Below are 22,737 nucleotides of genomic sequence, written 5' to 3' on the forward strand. Positions count from 1 at the left end.
TTTCTCTATTCTTGGAAGTCCTTTGCATATCTCGCGTACGTTCCAGAGAATCCACGAAAATGTGTGCACACCGCAACGGGACTTCACGTAAACCGACGTTAACCCGAGACCAGCGCGTCATCATAAGGAATATACCAGAACAATCGTGTATTATAACATTGTGACACGGTAAACCGACCTAATTTCTCAAATACTGATTTATCACGTAGGCAATTTCAATTACTCTCCACATTATAACATTAGGTTTCTCACTAGCAGTGACTAGCGTTAGGCTACAATGGGCCCTCGTAACAACATATATATATATATATATATATATATATATATATATATATATATATATATATATATATATATATATGGCCAACCTGTCAGCTATATATTGAGTAGTATAGGTTTACTTATTGCGATCTTCTGAAAGGAATTAGAGACCTAGAGATTTCTTGGCGATTTAGTATGTTCAGTAAGTCCTATTTGTATGGAGCATGCTAGCTCAGTGTTGTTTCCAGGTTTAATCCATCCGTATTCTCGTCGGTTATATCAAATGTCCCTTATTTAGTTACTCATATTACTAAATGACAATTTTAATCGCAAGTTCACTATTCACTGACTTGCACGAGGTTGTGACGGACTTGGAATCATTCGAGAAAACACAAGTCCAAGAATGGTCAATATATTATTCAATTGAATTTCCCTTATTTGAATGAATACTTACTTGGCTGTAGACCAATTACCTTAACCTGACAAGAAGGTCACTAACAGGGAATTTGAAACCGTTTTTTATGATATAGCAAAGTGATCGAGTAACCGCCACGGCAGTCAGAGTAACAGTCCTTTCCGCGGGGAGAGGGGGAGGGGTGACCGAAGGGGAACGCAGTCGAGAACATCAAATTGTTATCAAGATATGTGTTGCAAACTATTAGACCTTAGGAGAGCAGACATGGATCTTTTCTCCAATCTGACAATCTATATCTTTATTCTTTGTTTCTTCCTCTTTTGCTTTAATATAAACAAAGTATAAAGGATAACATTAACTAGATATGGTCACAATCGTTCTTTTTAATACAGCGCTGCTTTATTCATTGAAAGTTGGAGATGGCTACTATTCATCCGGATTGTGCACAGTCGTCTTTTCTTATATATTTTAATAATCTTTTGGCCAAAAAATCTATGTTTTGTATTAATTGAAACTATAAGTCGATTCCCTTATTGTTAATTCATTGTTAGCATATGAGCCGTACAAAATGCATATAAAATAAAGCCATGAAAAGTAGGAGATGATAAAAACTGGAATGAATATTACGAACCAACAAAAAATCGACAGTTTCTTAGTGAAGTTCAAAAAAGACGCTATTATAAAAAGGCAAAATAGAAGATTAATGACAAAGAAATAAATCTAAGGTTGCTAAGAGAAACCGAGATTTGTCAACACTGTGAATGGGGGAGAAATCAATACAAGAAACCTGTTCATAATATTAACTAATATTGAACCGACTGTTGCGTATTTAAGAAAATGGGCAAATATAACGCCATTGTGAAAAACAAAATGAAAAGAAAAGATTAATAAAGAGGAAAGTAATGTATTGTGCTATTTCTATGATGAACCATGTTCTGTTATCACTATGAAAAGGGCAAATGAAATAGAAACGAAGCCGTTCATACTCATTATTATTAATTCAACAAGTCGGTTGATCAATCATTGGCCTGATCAGACCGTAAGGCATAGACAATATTAACTTATGCTGTATGCTTCACGTGGCTTTTGGCGAAATCTTAAATGACGCCTACATCCAAAGTGACTTATTGCAGTAAGGTACATGTTTGTATTAACTCCTATTTGTGTAAAGCTATACCGTCCTACACATCAAGACGTACCTCACTGACACCAACATGGAAAGTCCTATGTGTGTATGGCATTCCGACAATTGTTTGCAAAGAGTCAATTGTCAAGATGCCTATTTTGCTTTGTTTTCATGGCCAAAACATGAACATGCATGTCTTTATATTTTCCGACTTTTTCATGTTGAATAAACATATACTATTCATCACCGACTATTTAAGATGTGGTTAGTAAACTCCATAGAAAGTTAACGGTAAGTTATATCGTACCTTGTTTGCACAGAAACTAATATACCTGGGTGACTTAGACCATTAGAGTATTACCATGACGTGGTAATACTTCTAAGTTTAAACCTATGTACGTAGTCAGTCACATTGATTTAATGTATAATTGATATTTATTACGAACAGTAGCTTTCGTGTAATGGTAGGCTCGACTCAAAGTTATCCTTATAGACTCAGTTTCATTGATAAATTAGTTCAAGATGAATCTTTGTAGCTTTAAATACTTATTCATTTACACACATCCATCATATCAATCTCATCAACATAGTGTCTTAAAATGTCCATCCAACCATCGCTCCATCCATCCAGCCAGCCAGCCAACCAGCCAGCCATCCATACTTATTCATTTACCATCATCTGTCGCATCAATCTCATGAACATAGTGTTTTAAAATGTAACTCCGTCCGTCCGGTACAAATAGTAAATTTTCTTTACAACCAACGAATAATAGAAAAACATATTCTCCCTTAGCTCCATCGTATCTCATTGATACTTGTTTCATTATATTTCGCAGAATACAATATCGTTCAACATCACACTTTATTTTACCGTAGCTAAATTATTTGTCACAATATGTTTGACATGATACTCAAATGTCGTATTCTTTCTGGTGGTAGACGAAATAAATTTGCATGAGCCCAAATACTGAATCAATCAAACATCATTATTTTTGAAATTTCTGCCGCAGAATGGACTCAGAAGAATCTCTATATAAGAAAGAGTGCTGAGTTAAAGAGGAATGCACTTAAAAGGAAGAAGTAACATTCATCCACCTATTAACCACATTTTTATATTCTAATTTGTAAAGCTCTTTAATTATATGGAATAATTCTTCATACACGGTTCACAATTCGAAGCAATAATGTTTCTATTTCAGTACAGAGGTCATTAAGCACCATTTCACTGTTATCTTGTGATAAACGTCGTGTAAAGAAATCGACAAAATTTCTAACGTCAGTTTTGCCTTTGTAGATATTATTAGTTTGATTTCCTTATCGTTTAATTCATCGTTTGCATGTGATCCATTCATAGTGCATATAAAATAAAGTCAATTAAAGTCGGTGATGATAAAAACAATGGAAGGAATATTACAAACAAACAAACACACAATTGACAGTTCCTCTATATGGGCAAACAGGACGCCATTATGAACATCAAACACAAGGAAATGAATTGTACGTTGCTAGGAAGAACCGCCATTTGTCAACACTGTGAATCAAGAAGATATGAAATAAGAGAAACCTGTTCATAATATTATTTAATATTCAATAGTCTGATGTATTTGATTTATACTGATTAGTGATTTATACTGATTAATGACCAATCGCCATGTGTATGATTTAAACCTTATTGTGAATATTAATTACGCGTCAAGAGACTGGTGCGTATTCCATTTGATATACTATACACTGAATATGGATTTACATGGATTGTGATTTAAACCTACATCGTCCAACAGTGTCATCCATCCATCCGTCCGTCCAGCAAACCAGCCAACAAGCCAGCCAGATAGCCAACCAGCCAGCCAACCAGCCAGCCAGTCAACCAGCCAGCATGCCCAGTCAGCCAGGCAGCCAATCAGCCAGACATTTTTTCTGGCTCCTCCCGTTTTATTAACTGATTACATATTAGCCTCCCACGATTCGTTAAACTTCCCTGTTGTGTATAAAGTAAAATATATTAAACTTCCAACCTTTAGTGAATTGATCAATATCCATGAATCTCTTAATAGCTCGACAACATATGGCAATTTCTAAAAAATCGACATAGTACTTTAGAATAGATACAGAACATTTGCAATCAGACTCTGTTCAAATCTCAGAACAACCGAAAAACATGGCTGAAAAACATGGAACAGAAAGTAGCTTATGTTTTCATCATCTTCTTATTTTCATGGCATGTTTTGGTACATCTTTAGCAGCCGGCAGTGAGTATTCTTTACCTTTACATATTTTGTCCGTTCCGTATCATATATTCTGACGAACTGAATAAAGTAAACATGCATACAGTCAGTAGCTTGAAACCTAAGTCATTTTTCAACTTTACATTTAATTGACTTACCCATTGTTTTTGAATACAAAAAAACACATAATATTACAAGTTCTAACCAAACTTACAAGTTGTGCAGTGAATTTCAAATTATTTATAAATACTGAAATAAAGTGAACATTCATGCAACTTGTAAATTAACAACCACCATTGTGCCTTGATTTACTCATTTGTTCAAATAAAATCAATTTTCAAAGTATGGAGCAGATTTATGGTCCCATGTCAGTAGCAACATGGTTAAATAAAACCACAGAACGTATTTTAGACCTTACTAGGTGTATTCAGAGATTAGTAAATTTAAATGTACTCCATGTATTCCACAGGGTATTATTTTCATATTCGGTCTCTTCTTTGGTTTACAGTAAGAACCTGATTTTAGATTAGAATGGAATCCAGAAACAACCTGACGTAATTGTAGCATAGTCAACTTCCATTTTCAAATAATACAGTTTTTATTCTGTCAGCAGTGATGTGACGTTGTGTATATAGTGTAATTGGGTTATTGTTATACTCTGTTTCAACTTGGTGTGTCTATGGTTACACAAATGTACTATATAACTTTCAGTTATGATTATAATCGGAAATTTAAATGAGTATATCAAGTTATGAAAACAGTTAACGTGTAGACGGTGACCTTATATCAACTTATGTAATAAATCAAGGGCGTAGGAACCGGGGGGCTGGGGGCGCCAGCCCCCCAGTTAAAAATATGGTGGGCGGAAGTATCATTCCGCCCCCCCCCCCCCGCTTCGCAAGTCAGAAAACCCCTTTTTCATTTCCAAATGAGAAAAAAATCTCATTTGGAGCACCAAATTGCATCTAAGGCCAGGTGAAAATGCAAAATTATTTACAAAATGGAGTGGGTGTTGAAGTGTGCTATATTGCACCAAATTGCATCTGAGGCCACCTGGAAATGCAAAAAAAATCCAAAGGGGAGGGGGATACCCCCTCCCCTTAAACCCCTCCGCCAGGCCGGCCATCAGTCTTCAGCCCCCCCCCCCAACCAAAAGTACCTTCCTACGCCACTGTTATAAATAATAACGAATACAAACGTACTTCTGTGTATATTGAAGAAAGAGAGAAATCAAAGACTCAGCTCATTGACTGCATAGGCTATAAAAAAAATCAATAAAAATAAACCTATAAAACAGACCTGGAACAACTTTAATTCAAGAAATGAGTTATAAACAGATGTAACTTCACTTTCTACAATTGAATTCAAGATTCTGCAAAAAAAAAAAACCATTATGCTAAAAGGCACTCTGATCCTCTTGAAATGGTAATGCATCCTTCCGCGCCCACCCCTTCCCTTTTGAAACGCAGAGATGCTCCCGTGACAAACATGTTATTAAAGTCCAATATGCCTTTTCGCTTTTATCATTTCGCTTTTAGGATTGTGTAAATTTGCGGAGAAGTTTCCTGGTGTAGGAGGAAGTTGTTACAAAGAATCAACAGATGGTAAGGCTTTCATGTTCTAGTTCAACTAGATCTTTTCCAATTTAAGTGATAATAAACAATATAAAATTATTCCTTTAATGCCTTTCCCGCTATATATAGGTATATATATATATATATATATATATATATATATATATATATATATATATATATATATATATATATATATATATATATATATGTATATATGTATATATATATGTATATATATATATATATATATATATATATATATATATATATGTGGTAAATAATAGTAACTCCAATAACATTCAACTCTGTGAAAGCTTTCTAAAAACTGTGATCTGCTGTATATGATTTCTTTTGTTTCCTTCTGTTTTTCTTATGCCGAAACTGTCTTTTGAAATTTCTTTGGTTGTTAATCTAAGACGTTCTTTATGCTTGCTCACATTCAACCGGCGGCTTGTTACATTATGGATTGTTAGCTAGGAGTGTTAGCTCAGTAGTTAACGCCGGTTCCTTTCAATCGTAAGGTCCCCGGTTCGAGTCACTCCCAGATTATTGTATGTCGTCCAGTATCAGAGTTGTTGACAATTGACAATTCATAATCATGGACGTTAAATATGAATGTAAGAGACTGACTTCGGTCAGCTTGCGGCTTTGATAAGCCAATGACGCTTCTTCGCGAGTTCCTGCTCGCAGGAGGATCTAAAATACATACATACATCCATACATATTTATGTAAGTGGAGATTGTACAAAAAAGGACTATTTTGGTACTGTTTTCACCTGTGATATTGGCACATTATTGACTAAAATAATCATAAAAAAATATTGAGACTTTGTAAAGCGTAGCTTGTGTTGGCGTTAGATGTTGTTTTATAACGTTTTTAAATTTTAATCAAAGCTTTAGAGAGATTGAGACACTAAAAATGATGTTTTCCTCAAAATGTAGACACATCTTGAAGTCAATAACTTAAGATTATATTATTCACCTACAGAAAAGCTCAGCAAGTAGAGTTAGTGTCCATTGCCAGATAATTTACATGGTTGCAAAGTCTGCCCAATCTAAGGATATTGAGTCTATTCCTCTTTGTAATTTTATACCACATTTATTACATAGAAACATTAAGTCACAATCTAGCAATCAATGAACATAATCCTGTTAGGTTCCTCAAGTCATTCACAATACAAGTGGTCAAGCCTCATTCATATTAGTGTACCTGACCGCATAATATATATACCTCAACCAAGTCTCTTAGCATGTGTGTATTGGTTTGAATGTATTGGTAATAAGTTGATGACTTGAAAAACGGATATGTTATCAATATGTTTGTTATTGTTTGATTTGAAAAGGATTACTTCAATACTAAGGATTACTTACATATCAACCATGACATTACTCATATTCTAGTTACCAGTGAACCTGGGTCAAGTAATGAGGATACCTCGCTTCCGGTTGACACCACATCATACACCACGATCCGTACAAACTGCCTTACGAGTAATGGCAGTGTTATTGAGGTAAGAATTAGTAATAGCTATGTATCGATAATGTTTCAATGTAATTCAAATATTTAAATTTTAATAGCATTGCTATTCTTTACTTTAATTAGTCAAGTTTAATTTTGAGAATGCTAGAAGAGTCCAATCTATTGGAAGTTACAGGTGAGTAATACAAATTCGAAGAATGGATAAAGAAATGTTGGGAGCCAGATGGAATCATTAGATATTTGTTCATTAACCTTCGTTTTCATGTTATATCATAATTTGGAAGCGTAAATTCTTCGTATTCTCTCATAATTTGTTGAGTGCTGATTTTGGCAATGCCAAACTATCATTATCTGAATGCAGCTTGAGGATGGAATTCCATTCTCTTTTTGATTAGAAAATAATATTTTAATAGATTCTGAATTTTATTTTATTTGTGTGTGTCTCTGTTTGTATTGTTTTGTCTTCTACTTGAAAGCAATCGCCTAGATGGAAGCTGTTGGGTAATTTTTTTTCGAACCAGCGACACTGGGCAGTAATGAGTACAAGTTCTGTGTTCTACAAAGTGGTTTAAACCCTTTAAAATTGGTAGCGATCTCTACTTAATTAACCATTCTCTCTGTCGATACAAGACATGGTATATTACGTACAGTGAATCACAGATCCATAATTATATGTTTTGTCTTTCAAATCTTATCCTAATTTCCTGTCATTTTCCATTAGTTCATTTTATTTTTGAACTTTTGTTGATCCATACCAGTGTAGTGCTAATGCAGTTTTTGATGTTCGCAACGATGTGCGCAAATGTTACTGCATGAGTGGTTACCATGGTAATGGAGTGAATTGTACAAAGCACATGGCCGACTGTAAGGATTGGTACGATGCTGGAAACACTACTAATGGTATTTATACCATCATACCAACTAACTGGAGTGGAGCATCATTTGATGTTTCCTGTAACATGACTGACGGAGGAGGATGGACGGTAAGTCTAGTATGACATCCTATAGTATAGACGATTTATTGTGTATGTATAATATGACTGACGGAGGAGTATGAACGGTAACTCTAGAATGACATCATATAGTATATACGATATATTGTTTATGTATAATATGACTGACGGAGGAGAATGGACGGTAAGTCTAGTATGACATCCTATAGTATAGACGATATATTGTATATGTATAATATGACTGACGGAGGAGGAGGGACGGTAAGTCTAGTATGAAATCCTATAGTATAGACGATACAGTGTATGATATGACTTACGGAGGAGGATAGACGGTAATTCCAGTATGACATCCTATAGTATAGACGATATATTGTATATGTAGAATATGTCTGACGGAGGAGGATGGACGGTAAGTCTAGTATGACATCCTATAGTACAGACAATATATTGTTCATGTATAATATGACTGACGGAGCAGGATGCACGGTAAGTCTAGTATAACTGCCTATAGTATAGAAAGTATATTTGATTTTCACTAGACAGGGGAGGTGTGACACAAAACCCAAACAGTAACCCTATTCCACCCAAACAAACCCCACACCAACACAACCGCACGCAGACACAACCCCCAGCCCCGTATATGCGCACCGTCTACAGTTTTACAGTGTAAAAATGTTCTTCTTAGCGTTATGCTTTTCTACATTACCCATTGAGGTTGTAAAAATGCATACTCATTTCCTCTTTTTTTTCATTTTAATGCATTGCATAAATTACACTAACACTTTCCTTTACATTCTTTGACCACATAACCTGTGGGGTTTTACGTTGATGAGTAATCCATTATAAACGATCAGAATATGATATCCTATATACACATGTTAAAGGTTGTGGGCATTTTTGACCTTATTACGTCATAGCTCATGTAGGAACCACATCTATTTTGTCATTTTGATATATACAACAATGGGCTATATGCAGTTTTTACCTCTTGGAGTTTCACCTCTGACCTTGGGCGCTATGATGAATGTATTTTCTTTTCCGGATTGAGTATGGGGGAGAAGTTGCTGACATCTTTAGTTTAGACAACCACATGCATGTAATTTATTTGCTCGCTTCAATATTTGAGAATAAATAACATCTCTTTTAAAAGGAACTGGTATAACAGTTTTAGTATAATATTTTTCTCTCCCCATCAATCAGGTATTACAACGTCGCGTTAATGGTTCTGTTGATTTCAATCGGACCTGGATCATCTACAAAGAAGGCTTTGGTGATGTCAGTCATGAGTTTTGGTTGGGTAACGATAAACTGTATCACCTCACCAATCAAGGCAATTATCAACTCCGGCTTGATTTTGTGAGCAGAAGTGGTAATCCATTTTATGCTCAATTTGACAGCTTCCGCATCAACAATGAAAGTGACAACTATCGACTGTCTAGAATTGGAGAATACAGCGGAAATGCAGGTTTGTGAACAGTTAGGCTATTGTGTGATTAGATAATCAATGCTTAAACGTCGTTAAACAAATATACTCATGTCGGCCATGTTAATGATGCATTCGTGGTGATAATCAAAGAGTAATATATATTATTATAGCCTTATATATTCTATGGCGTTGGTGGGGTAACACCGATCGGTAGAGGGCACATACCGTATTTACAGCCAGGGGTAATGATTTATTGATTTATAGATATTCTAGCGAGCCTAGCAAAAATAAGTGACTGCGATATAATCGATTAAGCAAAGACAAGTTGATTTTCCCTTGATTTTTGTCTCTCTTTCTTCTCTGAAATTAATACGATGTAATCAGAATTTAAAATCCAATCAGTAAAAGTAAAGTTGCCTTAATTAAAATATCAATGTGAAACCCTTCTGATTAGAAAGATTATGTCGGGGCGATGGCAACAAGCCCGCCCTAGAAACTCGAGGGGGACTAATATGATGATATGTTGTATTCAAACCTGTGATTGGTGGACAAAAGAACACCTCTAAAGCATTAAGTAGTACATCGCTCAAACGAGCTATTCCCAAGCAAAGCCAAACAATCGATCAAAAAAAAAAGGTAAAACACATTATTTTCTTAATTTGTTTGAAATATTCGAGCGTGAAAAAGTTTAGTGAGCACGTTCCAGTGATAAATGTAATGGGACTTAAAGGAGCTTACATGGTACATTAAATATATTACAGACTGTAATACATACTGACACTATCCCTGATACATTCGCTACAGTAGTTTTGTTACCAATATGATTTTGTGGAAATATCCGTTTGAACTTACTTATGTATGTTTCTACAGACCATACACAGATATACGCTAATGTAAAATATCAATGTCTTTTGGACCATATTCAAGTTTACTGTTAGTAACTCAAATGCAGGTGTAGCGGGAAGAAATTCAATTGGAGAGTGGGAAGGGGGGGGGGTGGGAGTGCAAAACCTTTCAGGGACAGAGAGGCATGTGACATTGGGAAAATCACGTCCATGAGAAAGACCCTATGTCAATTTTAGTTTTTGTTTTTCAACGGCACATTATTTTTCGTTAAAATTGTATTTAAGTTGTTAAAATTGATCCTTTGCACAAAATTGGGAGGAATTGAGAGATTCATCCCCAGCCGTGTACCCGGATCTTTTTACCTGTAATTTTGTTTTTATCTTTTATCTTCAGACATTATAATATGATAATAGAGATTGGATAGTTGATAATATGATAATTCGTGATGTTTTGAGATAATTTCCCAACTATGATGCATATTACTCTATCACGACGTTGATTGTTTATGGTTTTATTTTCAACTCAATATGCATTACCATAATTAAAATGCGTTCATGTTATTGTTTAATATTCAGGTGGTGCTGGAGATTTAAATAATCGCTTGAATTATTCCTTCAGTACCTCGGACAAGAACAATGGAGGATGTTCGGATGACTACCATTGTGGCTGGTGGTTCCGGGTTTGTGATTTACGTTCCCTCAATGGTGACTATCATGCAGCACTGAATGTAAAGTCAGGTATATCCTGGTATACACCGTCTGGTTCCTATGATAATATCAAGTATACTGAGATGAAGATAAGGCCTGTCTAGTGCGTTGTAGATGTTTAGAATAATTCTCAGCTTTGGATAATCTAGAGATAACTTAAACATCATACAAAGAGAATGATGATAAACTGATCACCATCGGCAGTGAAACAAGTCATTAATGTTGAAAATAAAGAAACAAGACACATTAAAAATAGTTAATTGTTAAATATCCGTGCTTAGACCTTCTGCTATCATTCTTATAATGATGCATATTTAATGTTTGTAACACAGAGTGAACCTGTAGGTATTTTGGTAAATAGCTACTATATTCCCCTTTATTTTAATTTAATATGTAATCTGTAGACATTACGATTCTAGTTAGTGTCTGGAAGTTAGCAACTTCCTTATTTTGCTTGGTTGTTGTGTGTTTTTTTCTGTTTGTTCCTTTGGTTTTGTCCATTATGTTATAATAACTGGTAACCGTTCACACCTCACATATCAATAGTGGATTGACTAATGTGTGTGAATTGTTGCCTGTAGTTTCTGAATGATAAAAACAGATTTACGTTAAAGCTGATAATTATAACCTCAGCTGACAGACTTACTTACAAACAGAATCATTCTAATACAGATGCTTATTAGGCAAAGTGAATTAGGATAATTGTTCTATTGTACAAGGTTGCAGTTTGTAGGTTAAAATTATCGGTTATTACAAAGTAATAGGTAAATACTGACGTTTGTTTTAAATTGTAACTGACATACTTTCTCACCAGGATTTAATCATCTACTCTGGCTGTATTGTAACAAACTATAAATTAAGCAGGAAAAGTTATCGTTGTTAACAATCTACATTAATGATTATAAAACAGTCTATGTACTATCATTCTTTATCAAACTTCTATGTCGATCCAGAAATTATAGCAAATTTATTCGAGAAATATCCGCAAAGAAGAAGAAAACAAAAAGAACATCAAGAAAGAGAGATTAATATTAGTATATATTACGATTTGTTGTGCGACGAAATTAGTAATAGTCTCAAAGTTGTAGGCAAAAACGGATAATGCCGGACGAAGAATTGGCTAAGATTTTATTTATTCGCTGATCATTAATGGTACAGGCGAAGCAAAGCCATATCAATTATCTATTTCTAGATAATATCCATCCTCTTTCCCTTCCCTTCTCATCGTGTTCAATTATCATTGAGTATCATTTCACTTTAATCTATTACAAATGATTATAGAAAGAAAAAAAATCATTTTTTAACATATATTTGTAGATGTCATTTGAAGATTCGTTGAATATATGTAGTCACTCAAAAGTCAGCTTATTTCTTGTTATTGCCCTCTCTTCGTCGTTCTTTCTGTCTCCATTATGTCTCCAAAATCTCTTCTATCGTTTTAAACAATTCCAGATTAACCAACCACTATCGTGCAACAGATATTCATTGGATTATCCATCCGTAATATGCCAATTTACTTAATTCGCGACTCCCAAATCTGATAATTTACATAATCCGTCCTCGATATATCACTTTAGAAACCTGTTGTAGTTTCCATCAGTAAAGATACTGTCATTATTCACCCCCCCCCCCCTCTGTCCTCCCCAGGAATCAGCATCGGAATCAGTTTCCCTATAATCCGCCGCCGATATATAAGTTGAGAAACCTGTTGTAGTTTCCATCGGTATGAATGATGTCATTATCCATCCCCCTCCCTCGTCCCCCAGGAATCAGCATCGGAATTAGTTTCCTTACATCGGAACCAACTTCAACGGCACCACGGTCACACTTCTTCCTTTTTAAAATCCTGGATTCGCCTCAGATGACAATACGTAATTGCAATGACTTATGACTGTTAAGTGAATACAGTATCATGTTTGACATTTTCGAGAAAATTAAAGACATTAAATCTTTAGTGTGTGTGTGTGGAGGGGGGGGGGGGGTGGTTGCAGGGGTTAAGCTGGGTTATCTAACATATTAAGTATTCGTTGTCACCGGGCTACTAAAATAAATATGAACACCACAAATGTCAAATGACACTCAGTTACACATATTAGACATTATTTTTCATGAGAGTTGCTCTCTTCCTCTCAAAGTATATAATATAACATATGGATAGTTTAAAGAACACATTTTAATGTGAATTGATTGCCTTTTACTGATTTTCTACCTCAGTATAATTATTCAACACAAGTAAAGAATAACACTTATCCACTGTTTATTATTATCACATGAAGTTGATCGCATAGTCTTTAGCACGTCAATATAGGTGAAGAGTTGATATATTTCGAGGTCGGATAATTACTGTAGGCTGAGCAAAGGGCAGAGGTATACTATTATCTTTAATTTGTTCATATTTGGCAAACCTAATATCACACTAAACCAAAAACATCCCAAACTGGAATTTATTTTACCAAAATAATCCTCCAGCTAAACTAACTTGAATTAATTACTTTAGACTGTCTCTGATTGGTGAATAATTAGTCGAGACCCTAACTTTGGGGGACTGACGGACGAGGCACAGCCGAGTTCATTATTGCGTAAACTGTTGGGTCGAGACTGCTTGTTCACCAATAACAGGCAGCCTAAATTAAATTATTCCTAAAATAACGGATGGTCAGAATATGATGTCATATCATCCAATCATATACGCAAGAATGAAAAATAACATATAGGAAGAGTATGTATGGGTCATAACATGGGTCCGTTTGCTGGGGAAGGTTAATGTATGAGTGGTCTGCATTCGATAATTTGATATTATGCAATAATAACTCGCTTCTGTTTCCTTAATGTATAATGACGTTAAGTCCAGCTAGTTAGCGGGCAAAATACTTCTTTGAATAACACCTCATATATAATTCTTTTAATCCTCTTTTATTTTCGTTTTTTATTTCTTTATTTCCTTACTTGCTCAGGAATGACAAAGATATACCATACACCCACAAAACTTTTAATATTTAGCAATTAATCCAGTTTCACCAACTAACAGTATAAAAATTAGTGTGCGTTTGATATGGAACTAACATTAAACATAAGACAACTATAAACATGTTAATGTACAGAATCATCCAAGGAATGTAATCAATCTCGTTTTACAAGCTTATTATGGATGTGAAATTCTATGGTTGCATTATTATTCAAATTGGAAGTAACGCTGGAAAAAATATACATAGTAGTGAAATAACTTTTTGATAGTGTGCCTTCTCTCGGGTCGAAGCCTAGCCTAATCCCTGTCCTCAAAGATCTCGAGAATATCTGACAACCGCAGAGTAAAGATAATTGGTTTGTACTTCATATATCTCATTTTTTCTTTATGGCTGACCCTGAGTATATATCTTAGCGTTCAAAGTTATCTTGCTCTCAAGACTGTGCTATTGGAAGTTCGAATTGAAGGGACAATTAAACTTTTCACGTCCTATATCAACAAGTTCGTGGATCCTACCTTTATGATTACTTTTGGCAGACAATTCATTTTGTTATGTTGTAAATCGTTAACAGTCAATATTGTACATTAAACCATTTGAAATGAGCCTTTAAACATCTCGCGTCAATAAATTAAATTGGGAAGCCGACTTTTTCGAACACGTTGACCATTGGCTAAGTTCATCAATTGCACACAAAATCTTCATAGGAAACCATGTTGTGGATAAATGACATGTTGTCAAGGGTAAATGGTGTTCTGTGGTTTGTATGAAGGTAAAACCACATATTTTGGTTGAATTATTAGCATTAATAAAATAATAGGTTAACATTAATAGGTTAACATTAACGTTTAGGCCTACAGCGACCTACAGAACTAGCAATAAAGTCTTCCCCTTTATCTTTTAAGCGCTTTGAGCAGTAACTTTTGTTTACTGATTTGGCGCTATATAAGTCTCATTTATTATTATTATTATTATTATTATTATCTTAAACTAAGGGAAATCGAAAGTAAGATTCTGCCAAAGTCATCGTTTAGTATCTAACGGATGATAAATTTGTATCGTTATAGGTTTTTTCCCTGGCTTTAATGTTATTGCTCTTTATGAAGATATTAAAATATGAAGGGGTTTCACAACCGTCTTTGTTATCTTAAACTGCAATTTGTGTTGGATTTATAACACATTAGTGGTATCACACTCCAGCGATGAAGGAAAGATCTTTACGGTGGATGGAAACGTTACCCTGTTGCTTCACTCCAAGAACATAGCAAGGGTTTCAAATGTGAAAACATCACATTACCCTTTCGGGGTAAAAAGTTGTCTTAGTTTATATTAACTATGACAGTACAATAATATGAAATAGCCCAATAATTGTATCCAGTTAGGTATATTTCTTATAACAGTAGCCGTTACCCAATAATCCTCTAATATTATACGCTTTGTTCAGAATATCAAAACGTTACAATTCATTTCATGAAAGCATGTACACATAAATATACTTTAACTTGTAGTTGATTGAAACAGGTCTAATATTCATCATTGTTTTGCAAGGAACGAATATGAAATAACTATTCTTATATTATCTGACTTAGTTGCATGTAAAGTATTGTATTAACTTTCGTTTTTGCGTTGATTGCTTTTTTTGACAGTTGGACAATTCTGAAAGGGAAAGTTAAACAAACGATAAACCATTTTCTAAACAGACAATGTCATGAGAAGGTCTTATTCAGTTTTGCTTATCCTCAGTTTGCATTCAACCCAATTTTAATTGAATTGAACTGACACATATATAATGGGCATTCATATCCATGGATTGTTATTATTATTTTTACTGCCTATGGTGTAACATACTTCTACTTCACAACTAATAGCACACTGGACAATATGTGTTGTAATAATACATGCAAGTGGCGCGTACCGAGCTATATTCGTTATTTTTTGAAATGATACCTTACTGTGGGTCACTGTCCAAAATAAACGAAGATGAGACGATGAAAACAGAAAATAAAAAGGGCCCCATCCCCCACCCCGCCTACCCATCCCCACGTCCATAATAACTATAAAGTAAGTTACTACTCATATTCTGAATTATTACATATTTTATGGAGAAGAACGTTGCGACTTGCGTAATGGTCACTCATTGAATCCCAACATTTCTTGTGTCATGCATATATCTGCGTGCCAAAGTGCAACTTCTAGGTATCATGATTGTTGTTTTTCTTTGACATAATAATCTTACTGTATAAACCGTACCCATCAACACGCTCTATTCAGAACTGCTCTCCTTGAGTGTAGCATACATTATAGTGTTAGAAGCAGAATGATGACAACATGAACTAACATTCTTAGTTGCAGTCACACTTTCCCTTTGCAAAGAACTAGGACCCTGAAGCTGTTCGAAAAGTCGTTTAGCATTTAGAAATGTCGAATTAACATTATCACTATCTGTGGAGTGAATATCATTGATTCCCCTACGAGCTGTCGTGTCCCTTTCAATATGTTCTTCCCCTTCTTTATTTAGAAAAACTGTGTTCTTTTTTCGACATTTAAGAGAGTCTGTTTCATAGTTGAGTTTATCTTGCGTTAGGCAATCTGTCACACCTGGTATTTGATGCGCTCTACATACCTCAATATCAACGACAGCGTAAGGCTCTATGAGTTCATGGAAGTATGTTGAACTATTTTCGCAGTTCTCGTCTTCTTCAATATTTTGAAGTTCATCAACCTCTTCATGATCCTGAGAAGATGGAGAACTAGATGATTTCAATATTTCTTTTACTGATTGGTCAAAGAATTGACATGAAGCTCCTCTACATGTCTTGTATGTCGCCACAGCAGGTTCAACTTCAAGATTGCTATCTTCAATTACAATATAAGTTGAAGGTTGATCCATATCGACAGGAGCAGATATTTTGAAGGATCCTACGTGATAAGAATGTCTAACACAGCATCTATTCCTTTCCATTGTAATTTCATCTTCATTTTCTACATTAGAGGCGTCACAGTTATTTATTCCGCTACTTGTGCGTGACAAATACGAATCCAGTGGACACTCCCGTGCTCGTCGCCACCATCGTGTTATGCTCCTTAAAACACCTGGGCGGCATCTGTGAATAATAATATGAAAAAAAACATGAAACAAGGCAAGAACAATAAAGAACCCTCAAACTAAAACAGTACATATATCTTTGAAAATAGCCCCTCGTCTTCCACATCCTATCTCCCTCGGGCCAATATTTAATCTGTACCAACACAATGACAGTTGTAAGTAACGCCGTAGTTCTTCTTAACAATGTTTCGCTTTGCAGCATAGGCATTGGTAATACAGGAATAATGATCAAGACAGGGGTTATTCACATGATCGGCTGTTTTGGTAAATCCTCCCTATATTCACAGTTTTTTTTTTTGGTAAGTTTTTTCATTATGTAATTTTCCCAATGTTGGGGTTTGCTTGTACAAAAAAAAAACTGCATAATGATTATGGAGTTTCCTAGAGTTGTCCAGTCCCCAAACTATGGCGTCGAGCTAAAGCGTATGACAAACGTTTGGCATAGACCATTCTATACTTACTTGGAAATGAAATAGACCGAGCCAATAACCGACATGCACCCAAGGATAAATGACGTAGAAGATATAAGGAAATAAATTCCACCGAAACCGTTTTCTGTAAATTAAAATGATTCATCAGATCAAACCAAATAAATTGGATACTGGATATTCCGTGAACCAACATTAGTTTCATTTTACACTGCCATTAACAGTTTATGCAAAACGATATAACTTTTTTGTCTTATTTAGAGTACATTGATTTAAATTCTGTAAGCTAATTACAATTGTTTTAGCCATAGAATTTTGAATCGAGACAATAACTCAACTAATAATAATTTTATACCTCGATAACTTGTTAATCATTAAATGTACTACATTCAATTACAAATGTCTTCGATTACTGACATATTGCTGTAACTCCCAGCAGGAATTATTCAAAATAATAATTTTCAAAATATTATATTTTAGTTGGAAACGACAGTACTTGGACCGTGATCCTGCAACATTTCTTGTATGTTTAAAAGGCATAAATCGGACCCTTTTCTTAAAGTCCATCCTTTATACGAAACCCAAAGTATAATGTATATATATTGTTTCTTGTTATAATTTCAAGGACTTGAATCAATGTATTTCAAACTCAACGACCTTTTATACATATTTCATGTAACATTTATATAGCAAATAAGAAAAGGGATTATTTAAGAATAGTTTGCGATATACAAGAAGGTAAATATTGTTTACCAACAGTTGCAGCAAAACTGGGTACAGATAAACATCAAGTGTGAACATAATAGCAAATACTTATGATACTGACACGATTAAAATGTCACCATTACACTATTTTACCACAACGTTGAAGAAGATAGGTCAAAATTCATCCAAATCCTATGAAATGTCGAATTGAGAGTGAAATAGTAAGAACAAGTTGAACTTACTCCTCTTAGCAGCCTTTTGTTTCCAAATTGCAATTCTTCCACTGCCTCCGCATTTTTCGGCTCCCGAACAAAATACACCATTTTCAAAGCAAGACGTCTTGTGCACATCTTTAGAAGGGAGTACGTCTTCGCACAAGCATTCGTTACCTCCAATGAGACCGTTGAATGAATGTGACATACATTTACGTTGACATAACTCTAAAGTTAAATCCGGAAATTTACCACCGAAATGGAAGATTTCTGAACTATCTTTTGAGGAATGATGAAAGCAGCCCTGGTATTGATCGTCTTAATATGTAAATGAATATGAAATATGCAAACACGTAAATTAGATATTCGGATATTCATTTAATGAAGTAATACATGTTGATCAACGAAATCGAATCTGAAATTCAGACTCAATGACGATCGCACAAGAAAACGACACTGTGAATTGAAATAGTTCACGATGTTCCATGAGTAGTTGATCCGAGGTAAAAACTCAATAACAGATTTCCAGAAAGACAACATAATAACATTGTTAATATACAATTTGTAAAAACATGCAAAATTACGACCTCACAATGGATTGCTACGTCATCGTTTAATTGAGTTCTACACGGTGTTCTTTCATTGTGTAATATGAAGTACTAACTCAGAAATGGACTCCAGAAGACATAGTTATGACAAATTGAAATTGAGTATTACATGCTGTTCTTTGATGCAGAATCTAGAAATACAGATGCCCTAACGACCTCCCCAGTAATCATTACGTTATCGTTTAAATGAGTACTACACGGTGTTCTTTCATTATGTTTTTTGAAGAACTAACTCAGAAATGGAATATAAACAATGTCAAGCTTTGATGTGATATGGAGAATAATCAAATCGAAACTAATTGACATTGTTAACATGTGAAAGTATATGCTGCCTAAAATCCAAGCTGTAACATTGCCGTGGTAATTTAGCAAACTTTACAATGAGCAAAGTTAGTGTATATTTTATTAGACTTGAAGAATTAATTTAATAACTTTTTTATTTCCGTTAATGTTACTTTATTGAATGTATTTGCTTTTTTTTATTTGCATGATAGAAATTTTGGAAGTTGGTGTAAGATGGTTGCCAAGACAAATGAAGATAAAATGAGAACAATTAAGTCACGTGATATAATTGTCCGCAGGCTATTACATCGTTTTACGGCGTATGATATATCGTATAAGTGACCATAGGAAAACCTAATAGAATATAACAGTATCAATATTTTCTCTTCTGAAGTGCTTTGGTATCTTAAATGGAGATGAGTCATTTTCTTTCCATAAGCATATACGAAATGTTGGTTTAGAGGTATGCAAACCCTATCCTTAAAATGTTGACAACAGTCGCTGTCTTTATATCCTTATTCTTATTCTTAAGTTTTTTTTTGTTTTTGTTTTTGCTTTTTGGGGAGTCTCCTACTTTGTTAAGCCTTGCATGCTTTATAGGAGACTTCCCGTCACACTGTAAATTGTGAAGAAACAAATAAATATACAAATACAAAATATCCTACCTTGATACACGGCCAGAGCCTGTTCTCCGCCACATTTCACAGCTCCCGCACAGAATGTATTGCACTCTTTGTCAGAAACATTTGTGAGTTTTTCATATAGGCCGTCATCCCCGTTTCTGCAGTGGCAATATGTTCCATTTTCCAAGCCGAAGTGTGTATAACTCCCAACGGCACAAAACCGAGAGCAATTTGAATGGCTTAAATCACTTTGATAGAGCCGTATTTCAAATTTTTCGTCAAAGTTACCAGAAAAGCATCCTACGTAGTCTCTGTCTGTTTAAGAACAAACAAAAATGATCTTGGTCGGATTGGGTGAAGCGATTTACGAAAATAATATGATGACATCGAAAAGAAAAACTGGTTTACTGAGGTCACGAAATGGGTCAGCCAACATTTCTCAAAAAGTTAACCGTCTTGGGAATTTTAATTGATTTACACTATTAGTTTTATTTTAAGTTGAAAATGTGCACGTCTTTTTTTGCTTTTCTTTCACTCATCAGCCACAGCCTATGCTTTTGCTGAAATTTGTAGTTTCATCCCGGTTATCCCTTATGGCACTAGGCCTTTTAGTGAAAAGGCATATATTTTATGTATATGTACGAGAAGATTGTAGATTACACTTCACGTCAGGTTGCAATCCGGTAGACGGGAAAATCGTCTTAATTTTGCCTGGTTCCGCCCTACCCACTCACACGACAGAACAGTGTTGATAGGCTCTTAATAGTCTAAACAAGAAGTAACAAGTGCACTTCATAACTCTCGCACTCAAAACAAGCTAAGGCAAAGGCCCTCTTCTATGCTCTAAATGCTCTTCAAGACAAGAAGCATTTTCGTTAATGTTTAGCATGATTATACCTTTATATAATCTTTTGCCATGTTTACGCATTGATGAAACACTGAATAGTAGAAGGTATACCGTTCTGGAATTCTCTTTATCTAGAAATTATAGCAATTTGAATGTTCCTTATTCTAACATAGTTGAAATATAATGATGTTGAAAAGAAAAGCATTGTGAATTTCAGAGGAATTCGCCTCATATCCTACTATGAAGGTTGTATTGTAGATTCATTATGTAACACAAAACGAGTTCATATTTTTCAGACAACAAAAGTGAGCTCACCTGCAAAACACAGCATTGTTTCACACAAAATAACAATTATAAATACTTCAGTGCTTGAGAAACACATGATCAAATATATCCATGTAATCCTGTGCAAAGATTATGACTTCAATTCCACCATAACATGGTACAGAAGAAACTGTCTCATTTCAATCATGAACAGTTACTCTTACATTGTGCCTCATGCCGGATTTGCTACGAACCAACCTTCACAGTTGTCTTCGTTGATTAAGAACATAACATATATGAGAATATGCCTTTATCGACTGCACGCTAACCTATACCGAAACCAAAAGCATCGATATGCTTCATTAGTATTCTGTATAAAGGTATATTTAAAGAGAATATTAAGATATATCGGTTATAAAGAAACCGAAACATGCTTACATGCATTTCAGTGATTTAGAAATATATGCTACATTATTAAAATGAATAACTTTGTATTCTATGCAATTCTTATAGCAAGGCCTGCATTGAAAACCGAACAGAAAGTATTACCTGAGATAACACTCGCATGCCTAACACTTTATACTGTTTTAGTTTGCTACAGTAATTGACACTGATATCGTAGTCCTGCGGATTATTTTAGCATTATTCGCTTCTCAATCTTTCTTGTATATGTGCACCCGGTTTATAGCCTTATCATTTAAACTCAGTTTAAAGATTTATCAGTTAAAAGTGCGAGAAACCGTTAATCAGTAAAAACTGTATGTGTGTAACAATTTCTTAACAAGTGTTATTTCCTACCGAGAAAGAATTTAAAAAAGAATGCCGAAACACACGAAGCGGCGCATAACGATTGATATGTGTTAACGTCTTACCAAGACATGATTTGAGTGAGTCGTGGCAATTTGTTAGTCGAGTTCAGTGTGTGATTGTGTACGTTAGTGTTCATCTGCACGATTTTTGCGATGAGGATAACATTAAACGATGGAAATTAGCTAGTTCAGTGTGGGATTTTGTAGTGATAGGTTGAGATTCTGATGAACCTACCATGGTAATTACCCAATCGAGGACGTTGCTACAAGTCGCTTCTGTGGTTTTCTACTGTCCTGGTCAATACGAAATGATAGGACAATGGCAGTCCTGTAAAGTGGTTCGACTTATTAGATTCTACATATTTATGTCATGGTTTTCCTTTACCTGTCCGCGACATTTTAATATCGTGTTACAGTTGAAAGAATCCGAAAAAGACTTAGATCATGTTTTTGAGTAAATAAAGTTGTGATATGTATTCATATATTGAACAATAGCGTGTACACGCAGTCCACAAGGAGCACAGTTCTCGTTGTGGTTCGGAGGGTTAAAGCTTCAAAACAAGCATTGAAAGGCACGGGGACGGTGTGTGTGGGGAGGGGGGTGGGGCAGTCGGTGTCCGAAGTCCTCGGAAACTGGATTTGGTTGTTTTCTTCTTTATTGGTTACTGAACTCGTTTTCAGAAATATGCTGTTTTTATTGAACTCCGTTTCCTTTTTATATTAAAACATGGGATATTAAAATATCTAAATATAAATATTGCCCTCATTTTCATTTGCAGTTTTGACATTTGCCCACTGCAAAGGAGAAAATAAATCACAATTAACATAAACACCTTTATTTGAAGGAACTACATAGTGAAGTAAACCGGCTCAT

At 34.9% G+C, this 22,737-nt stretch overlaps 2 protein-coding genes across 3 annotated transcripts; one reads left to right on the forward strand and one right to left on the reverse strand.

The window, feature by feature from the left end:
* Positions 1 to 358: 358 nt before the first annotated feature.
* On the forward strand, positions 359 to 12,586 carry LOC139973140 (ficolin-1-A-like). The gene is made up of 6 exons (XM_071979593.1): positions 359 to 4,051; positions 5,566 to 5,631; positions 7,006 to 7,115; positions 7,843 to 8,067; positions 9,238 to 9,502; positions 10,885 to 12,586. The coding sequence occupies exons 1-6, from the start codon at positions 3,961 to 3,963 to the stop codon at positions 11,118 to 11,120; spliced, it is 993 nt and encodes a 330-aa protein (XP_071835694.1). The 5' UTR covers positions 359 to 3,960; the 3' UTR covers positions 11,121 to 12,586.
* Positions 12,587 to 13,209: 623 nt separating this feature from the next.
* LOC139973123 (uncharacterized) lies at positions 13,210 to 21,296 on the reverse strand. 2 transcript variants are annotated; one of them, XM_071979559.1, is made up of 5 exons: positions 21,106 to 21,296; positions 19,986 to 20,258; positions 18,461 to 18,748; positions 17,547 to 17,640; positions 13,210 to 17,083 (listed from the first exon to the last, which is right to left on the reverse strand). In XM_071979559.1, exons 1-5 carry the CDS (start codon positions 21,170 to 21,172, stop codon positions 16,243 to 16,245), a joined length of 1,563 nt encoding a protein of 520 aa, XP_071835660.1. In that variant the 5' UTR covers positions 21,173 to 21,296; the 3' UTR covers positions 13,210 to 16,242. The 2 variants fall into 2 exon arrangements, with proteins under 2 accessions (XP_071835660.1, XP_071835661.1); XM_071979560.1 differs by having other exon boundaries at positions 18,461 to 18,607; positions 21,106 to 21,295.
* Positions 21,297 to 22,737: the final 1,441 nt, after the last annotated feature.

This window comes from Apostichopus japonicus, chromosome 9 (assembly GCF_037975245.1).
Source record: "Apostichopus japonicus isolate 1M-3 chromosome 9, ASM3797524v1, whole genome shotgun sequence".
NCBI classification, from domain to species: domain Eukaryota; kingdom Metazoa; phylum Echinodermata; class Holothuroidea; order Aspidochirotida; family Stichopodidae; genus Apostichopus; species Apostichopus japonicus.

Coding starts and splice junctions, on each gene's coding strand:
- LOC139973140 (XM_071979593.1), top strand. CDS start 3,961: ATGGCTGAAAAACATGGAACAGAAAGTAGCTTATGTTTTCATCATCTT. Junction 5,632..7,005: donor TTACAAAGAATCAACAGATG/GTAAGGCTTTCA, acceptor CTCATATTCTAG/TTACCAGTGAACCTGGGTCA. Junction 9,503..10,884: donor AGAATACAGCGGAAATGCAG/GTTTGTGAACAG, acceptor TTTAATATTCAG/GTGGTGCTGGAGATTTAAAT.
- LOC139973123 (XM_071979559.1), bottom strand. CDS start 21,172: ATGTGTTTCTCAAGCACTGAAGTATTTATAATTGTTATTTTGTGTGAA. Junction 20,259..21,105: donor AACAATGCTGTGTTTTGCAG/GTGAGCTCACTT, acceptor GTTCTTAAACAG/ACAGAGACTACGTAGGATGC. Junction 17,641..18,460: donor ACAAAAGGCTGCTAAGAGGA/GTAAGTTCAACT, acceptor TTTAATTTACAG/AAAACGGTTTCGGTGGAATT.